Below are 8,358 nucleotides of genomic sequence, written 5' to 3'. Positions count from 1 at the left end.
GGTCCCATGGTTTCCCTTATTTGCAATAACTAGTATATGTCTGAGTCAAGCAGAAAAGGTCAGATAAGTTGATATTAGGGGAATGAACCCCAAGATAAGTATTCAAATTTTTTCTTTCATGCAATTGTTTCTAATATATTTATAAGATGATTTCTATGTTGCTTTGTATGTCCCTCCCCCACGGTATAACCCCTGCTTTCACTGTAGTTAATTTTTTCTATGTCTAAGCCCATTGCTATTGTTCTGATTTTCCTTCTCTCACTCATTTGCTCACTCTTTACCATGTTATGAGGCAGCAGGAAGGCCCCTCAAAAGATAAAATCCCCTCAGTCTTGAACATCCCAACCTCTAGCACTGTGAGAAATAAATCTGCTTTATTTAGAAACTAACTAGTCTGCGGTTCTCTATTACGGCAGCTGAAAACACACAAAGGCACTCATGGAGCCAGAGGGAGCTGAGTTGGGTCTAGGGAAGAGTCCTTGCTGAACAACAACTACAAAACCCAGCAAGGCAAGAGATACCCTTCACGTGAGCTAGTTGAAAACTCACTAAATCAAAACACATGATATAAAAAAGGCACAAGCAACACTCACATTATCACTGGCAGAGAAAGGAAGCTCATGAGTGAAAAAGAAGAGGTATTTGCTGGAAAGGGTTAATCTTCCCAGCCTTCTTCCACACCACCAACTCTACTCTAAATGGATAACTGAGATGAAGTGTTTGGCCTAGTGAATCTGATATGCTATAAAAAGCTTTTAAAAGAGTTGGAGAACTACCAACTGGATAAAAGAGGTGGTCATGCCTCATTAGATGTAAACACAGAGAGGGGAAAGTCAGTAACTATGTCTCTAAGGGAGGAAAAATATGTGTGCGAGAAAGCAAAACCACTCAGCCTGCGTATTGATACTACCCAAAGCTGGAACCATCACGAATCCCAGAGAGCTGAGCGGTCAGTGACAAGTCACGCTTACAGGGCAGGTATATGATATTGTCTTCCAATGGGTTTCTTTAGATCGGATGGTGAAGTGTGCTACAGCTATATGAAGAAGCAAGGTTGATTGAGGAGAAAAAAGGAAGCTAGTAAGGAACATCTTGTGCCTGAGCACAGACAGGATAATCAGAAATCAAGCCGAGTTTAGGGAATCTTTCTGTGGATTAAATCTATGTCCTGTGTGCAAAAGGAAGGAAAAGCGTGGCTTAGCTGAGGGGCCCTCAAGCCTGTCTAGAGCATTCAAACTGAATTAAGATCTTTTTAAATAGTGGTGCAATGGTAAAATATCCATGTGGTATGGAAACATGCATAAATGTTAGGGTTACTGCTTTAGGCTTTGAGAAAGGTGAGCAAGGTCCAAGCCAATTGCTAACTCCCAGGTAGAACTCCCAGGTAAAGTGTCCCAAGAGAGAAGGAGGTGACTCCAGTTACCACGTCTGGAAGGCTGGTCCTTGGTGCAGGAAGGCCCACAGACTCCGATGTGCTGAAAAAACCAAAGAGAGGGCTGGGATCCGAAATAGGCCTTTTTTCACCCATTGAATGCTTCTCCTAGGCAGGAAAAAGGAATGGTGGGATCAGGGTACAATTGGTCTCCTGTCTAGAATGAAGCAACAGCCACCCCCCTGGGCTTCCTGCCTCCAAGATCTTCTCATAGGTTCTCACAGCTGGTCTTCCAGGGAGCCAATGTCATCTCACTAAGATGAGCACGGATCTTGTGAGTAGGTCTCCCTCTTGTTCTCAGAGCCCTGAGGATGCACAGCCTAGCCTTGAGAGCACCTCGTATTTCCCCACAGCCCATCTTCCTTGTGTTTGTCTCTGCAGGGGCCTTGTCTGATCTCATCATTGAGTCTATTTGTAAATAGACCTTACTGTCTCTTGATTTTATTGGCTTTGTTTTTGTTCTTGTTGTTGTTTGTTTTTGGCCTGAGACAAGACTTGAACTCATTATCTGATGCTTTCACTTATTGACTGGTACCTACCACTTGAGCCATGCGTCCAACCTCTTTGTTTTTTCTTAAATTTCAGGCTAGTACTTGAGCTTTTTTGCTCAAGGATGGAGCTCTACCATTTAAGCCACACCTCTACTTTCAGCTTTTCACTAGTTAATTGGAGGTGAGAGTCTGCCAGATTTGTCTGCTTGGGCTTGCTTAGAATTGTGATATTCAGATCCTCAGCCTTCCGAGTAGCTAGAATTATAGGAATGAGCCACCAGTGTTAGGCTGGCTTTTGCTTTTTGCTATGAGCATGGAACAACCTAGAAAACATAGAGTCCATTTTTTAAAGGTTTACTGGAAGAAAGAACTGGGTAAACTAACAAAGCCCATTATGAAGAAAATTAAAACCTCAGAGCTTATTAGGCCTGAAACAAAAGAGACATCATATTAAAATGAAACACATCTTTATAGAAACCACCATAGGCTTAGTCATTTGAAAGGAAGCTTATTAAGCTCTTTGAATAATAATGATGGGAAAATACTATCATTCTGACTACTATTAAAAATTCCACTGCTAACTTTCACTCCCCTATCACAATAATGAGAATCTGAAACGCTTGTATTTTAGTTCTCTCACAAAGCACAAAACTACTTTGTTCCCTTTTGTTAATCATAAAAGGTAACAAGGGTGAACGTTTTCATACTTACTTCTTCCCTGTATTAATGCCAGTTACTAAGAAGAAAGAAAATAAAAGCTAATATTGTTCCCATGCAAAGGGGTTGTGTTCAGGCATTATTTAATAGCATTAGTAACATAGAGTCACCTCCATGTTTTGATGAACAACGTCCCAGCAAAAGGATGACATGAAGGAGACCCAATCTTTGATCTTCTCCCTGTTGATAGGAAGAAACTCTCAGCCGGCATGTGGCAACAATAGCATCTGCACTCATTTTGAATCAGAGAAGGATGCTTTTAGAACAGTTAGAACAGATTGTGGAAGCAGCTACCAGGGAAGGAGGTTGCTTTGCTGTTGTTTTGTATTGTTGTTGTTTTTTTCCCAAGCAGCTTAAATGGCCTACTGGCTTCTCACCACCTCCACATTCACAATCTAAAATTAACCTTTATGCAACCCTGCAGAGGAAAGCTCAGAGAAATGGGAAGTGAACTGGAAAATAATAGGAATAATCAAAAGGTTTGTGGGGTGGGCTTTAACAACAACTTTGTATTGTATTCTTAAGTTCCTAACCTGTCTAAACCATTTTTGTGTAAGTCTCTAGGGACACCTCCCCACAGAGAATGCATGTGTTTATGAAGAAGGCTTGAATGAGTTTATAAATTCTGTCTTTTTATAAATGACCAATGAGCTCATGAAAAAATACATTTATCCAGCAGAGAAATGCAAACCAAAACAACATTGCATTTAGTCACTTTTGTGCACTATTGTAGGCAGGTGTGCACACCCAGGTTTTATCTCAGTACTCATCACAATAGACTCGTCACAGAATCAGCCTGTGTGCCAGGCAACAGATGAATGGATGAAGAGAATGAGGTATATGTACACAATGGAGTTTTATTTGTCCACAAAGGAGAATGAAAGTCATTTGCAGGAAAATGAAATTAGAGGTCATCATGCGACACACAATATGCGAGGCTTAGAAGAACCACTGATGCTATATATTTTTTCTTACAAGTGGGATCTGGATTTGTAAAAACAGGAAGACAAGAAAATAGAAAGAGGACTCTGGGAAAAGAAAGGGGATTGGCAGGAGGACAGGGCAAGGCAAATTAACAGGGGGATGAAGATAATCAAAGTCTGTTATATACATGCATGAAATAATGTAATGAAACCCATTTTGCATAATTGAAATCCACTAGTAAAAATAAATAATGGAAGAGGAAAAATCCCATCATCTTTTCAGTTGACTTGTATGACAATTCACAGAAAGCTTTGGGTTTGAGGGTCAATTTGAAACAGACCAGGTACTTCATACTTTGGCCTTAGTATCAGTTGCCTCTTCTGTCCAGCTTCCCTCTGCCTGGTAGCCTACCTCACAGATAAGTAAGGGCTGAGAATCCACTGGGCACTTTGGCTAGCTATAGGAGCCCCACTTAAAACTGAAAACCCTTGGCTGGGTGCTGATAGCTCCCATCTGTAATCCTAGCTACTGAGGATTGTGGTTTGAAGCCAGCCTAGGCAGAAAAGTCCCTGTGAGACTCTTTTCTCTAATTAATCACTCAAAAACTGGAAGTGGTGTTGTAGCTCAAGTGGTAGAGCGCTAGCCTTGAGCACAAACAGGCTCAGGGACGGCACCCAAGCCCCAGAGTTCAAACCACACAACCAACAAAAACAAAGAACTGAGACTCTCAGAGGTGAATATCGTTCTTCCATGGTATGTGTAGCTTGTTGAAGGGTTTACATATTGAGTCTGGTTTTTGCAGCATGTTCCTGGGGTGCTAGAGACTATTGTGGGTTGAATTGTGTCATTCTCCCGCTACCAGAATATACACGATCCAGTCCCAGTTCCCAGTCCTCAGAACATGACTTTATTTGGAAAGAAGGTTCCTGAAGATATAATTGGTTAAGATGAGGTTCTACTGGAGTAGAGTTGGATCCTAGTCCAATATAACTGGTGTTCTTATAAAAAAAAAAGGGGGGGGAGTTTGGATGCAGATAGGGACGCAGGAGAACACCATGTGACAGCTAGAGTTGTGCTGTCACGTGGAAAGGTCAATCAGCAGTTAGGAGGGAGCCCTGGGGCACCCTAGTGCTTCAGGGGGCAGCATAGCCTTGTCAACATCTGGATTCCTTAGCCCTGGGATTCTCTTTCTGTGTTTCTGTTCTGCTTCTCCATGTCCACTACTCTACAAGGTCTTCTTTCCGGGGTTGGTTTTGTTTTGCACATGGCTAGTCCACCTACCTGTCTTGGCTGATGAGGAAGTAGTCCCTGCTGGAGGTTCTTATGGACATCACCTCCTCAGGGTGGCATTTAAACATCTTCTGCACAGATTGCATCCTTTCCTGGCTGTTTATTCCAACTTCTACACTGGAACTTCTGTGAGATACAGAGACAAAGTGCTAAACGGCTGTATGTACCAGATTAGGAAGAAAACTGACTCATGCTTTATAATAGGATTCAAATGGAACGAAGCTTAAGATCTACTTGAGCCATGTTTTGAAGACTGTCCAATAATTTGAGTTATGCTGCTGCTGATTATTAATTGAATTATCTCCACTTTAGAAGATAAATTGGGTTTTAACTATGACTCATCCTTAATTGAAAATCCTTGCTTCTACCTGAATACTTAATCCAAAAGGTCCTGTTTGAGTTGTATTCTTAACTCCAGAAACAACCTTTTCCAAATTTTTTGTACATAATTTTCTAAAGGGAATATATTTTTAAAAAGCTCATCTAAATATTTCTTAAATTCTACCTTGGCATTATAAAATTGTAATTTCATCTTCTCCATTCTATCCATAAATTAAATGAACCAAAGTCTTAAATGAATGCTTACTAAAGATTTATCAGCTATAATGTACAATCGAGGATAAATATTTTACTACTCTTTGCCCAAAGTATTCATTATTTTAGTTGCCTTACGGATACAACAGTGATAAGTTTGAAGCCGTGGATTCCTTCTGTCAAGGTAAAGTTAAATTTTCATGCAACGTGTTAGTGTTGGACTTTAATTATATTCTCTGATAGAAACATTTTCTTGCTTACATACACACCGATCGATTTGGATGGACCCTCGGTGCTGATGGTCTTTATAATAAGAAAGGCTCAGGCCCTTTCCCCCACTCTTTGACAGGATAAAGAAACGCTTTTTCCAAGAGTTCTGAAAAATTGAAAGATTTTGCATGTCAGTTAGATCTCTGAGGAAGAGAAAGAAAAAAATTTTTTAATGCTCCTAAGAGCTGGTGGGAGGCTTGTGAAACTGTAGTGAATACTTACTGCCGAGAAGAAAAGCTGAGGAGGTGGTGACTTAATAAAGTAATCTTGTTTATAGACTTCATTTTCATAATAAAATGTAAATGGTTTGCCTAATAAAAGAAAGTGGATAAGATTCAGTGTGTTCCCTTGTAAATTTAAGAAAAGAACTGCTTCAACTGGAAAACATAATTTATCTCTGTTAAAGTCTTCAGATGTGTTAGTTATTCAGCAGAATATCTACAATGGTCCTCTGAGAACATAGGTCTAAAGTGAGGGACCACAGCTGGGCCTTTACTTCAGATGATGTGGTAAAATATCTTCATTTACCTACCCGACTGTGCTCTCTATTTGTGGCACGTGTTCCTGATTCACGAGATGTGAGCAAAGGTTTGTTTCCACTGCCATTGCATTGTCCTTCAGCTCAGCAGATAAAAGCAAACCCAACCTAATGTTAAAAATAAGATGAGAGCTGGATGCTGGTGGCTCATGTCCATATCTTAGCTACTCAGAATGCTGAGAGCTAAGGATTGTAGTTTGAAGCCAGCCTGGGCAGAAAAGTCCATGAAATCCTTATCCCCAGGTAACCAGAAAAACAAACAAACAAAAAAAAACCCTCACTCACATGCGAATGCATGTGTGTTAGTAGTACTGGGGCTGACACTCTACCACTTGAGCCACACCCTGGCAATAAGTCAGAGATTACCAGAAAAGGCAGAAAAACATGACATCTAAAAAGGAGAAGATCAATCAATCAAAACAGACCTAGAATAAACACAGATGCTAGAACTGGCAGGGAAGGTTGTTGAGACTGTTACTGTCAACTATAGTTTCAATAAACTAGATAAAAACATGGTAAAGGGAAAGATTAGTACACTTGAAGCAATAGGAAGTATCCAATTGACAGAGAATTATAAAAATGACTACCAAAACACTTTTCTGCCTGGGCTGGCTTTGAACCATGATCCTCAGATCTCAGCTTCCTGAGTAGCTAGGATGACAGACTGAGTGACCAGTACCCCTTGAGAGAGAAGTTTTAAGTCTTCACTAAGTCCTGCCTTTCCAAAGCTGAGGGCAAAGGAAACCTACAACCTAGATATGAAAATAAAAGCAAGGTCTTAAAAGTTATTGTAATCACAGTATGTTTTTCTAAGTAAGGACGGTAGGACATATTACTTGTAGACAGTGTGGAAAATAGTGACCAACTAGAAACTGCCTTGAATTCCTACACTTACAGAAAACATTTGAGGGGCCACTGAACCACCCTTGCCCTCTCATTTTCCAAAGCAGGTTGTTGTGCTTTGGTTGGCAAGGCCAAAGGGAAATGAACACAGTCCTTCTCAAATGTTCAAGAATATTGATCCACACTTGATTTCTGAAATTATCTGCAGCCAGAGAAAAAAGAGAAAAGATTAGATTGTATTTAACTGTTCACAGAGGACCAGAAAACTACCTGTTCCCTCCAACCATATTGGAAAACCTTACAATTTATGGTATGCTAGGTATAGAAGGCAGGAAGACCTTGCTCAGTAGTGAGGAATAATTAGCCCTAGACGCTGGATTGTGTCAGGCTCACCTAACAAATGATTAAAAAAAAAGTCTTAAAAGAATCGAGTTTTTTCCAAGAAACCTAATTCATCTTAGAACAAAGTTTGAGATTTATAGGAATAAATAGGGTCAAATTTGCAACACCTGGCAATCAGTCAAAGATTACCAGAAGAGACAGAAAAACATGACATTTAATAAGGAGAAGATCAATCAATCAAAACAGGCCTAGAATAAACACAGATGCTAGAACTGGCAGGGGAGGTTGTTGAAACTGTTACTATCAACTATAGTTCCAATAAGCTAGATAAAAATACAAAATAAGAAAAAGCCAAAGGGAACTTTTAGAGACAAAAACTGTAGTGTCTCAAAGGAAAAACACATGATAGAGGTGTAACAGTAGATTGAACCTTGTAAAAGGAAAGATGAGTACACTTGAAGCAATAGGAAGTATCAAATTGATAGAGAATTAAAAAAAATGAATACAAGAACATAAGAAGAACATCAGTGTACTGTGGACAATTTCAAGTGGCCTAATTTACCTTCAAACGAGGGAGGGAATCAGGAAAACATCTGAAGAAATAATGCTAAAAGTGTTATAAACTTATAAAATGTTATAAACTCTAAACTTAGAGATCCAGTGAACTCCAAATGCATGAAGACACATAATCAGAAGTACATCAAGGCACATCAAAATCAAATTGCTCAAAACCAGTGATAAGGAAAAAAGCACCTTAAGAACAGCAAGAGGAGGAGGTGGACGGAGAAAGGAAAGGTAGGAGAATAGAGTCACAATATTCAATATACATAAGTGAAAATGGAGCTAGGAAAATCGAGGGGATGGGAGAGATGGTGGACAATGATGGGAGGGCTGACACTGATCAAGATGCATTATACTCACAAATTGGCATATTGAATTGAATCCTCTTTGTACAACTACTTAGAGATAATGGTCAT

General features: G+C 39.8%; 1 protein-coding gene across 1 annotated transcript in view; it reads right to left on the bottom strand.

Annotated features, from left to right (window-relative positions):
- Plekhs1 (pleckstrin homology domain containing, family S member 1) overlaps positions 1-5,964 on the bottom strand; it is a 17,203-nt gene extending 11,239 nt beyond the window's left edge. Inside the window, exons 1-5 of the mRNA XM_013017610.1 lie at positions 5,881-5,964; positions 5,658-5,764; positions 4,846-4,980; positions 2,751-2,820; positions 1,424-1,540 (exon numbers count right to left, since the gene is read on the bottom strand). Of these exons, the coding sequence (XP_012873064.1) occupies positions 1,424-1,540; positions 2,751-2,820; positions 4,846-4,940 (282 nt within the window). The 5' untranslated portion in view covers positions 4,941-4,980; positions 5,658-5,764; positions 5,881-5,964. The remainder of the gene's footprint in view (positions 1-1,423; positions 1,541-2,750; positions 2,821-4,845; positions 4,981-5,657; positions 5,765-5,880) is intronic.
- Between the last annotated feature and the right edge of the window lie 2,394 nt (positions 5,965-8,358).

The sequence above is a fragment of the Dipodomys ordii genome, unplaced genomic scaffold (assembly GCF_000151885.1).
Source record: "Dipodomys ordii isolate 6190 unplaced genomic scaffold, Dord_2.0 Scaffold36, whole genome shotgun sequence".
NCBI lineage: Eukaryota > Metazoa > Chordata > Mammalia > Rodentia > Heteromyidae > Dipodomys > Dipodomys ordii.
This window is presented reverse-complemented; position numbering and strand designations above follow the sequence as displayed.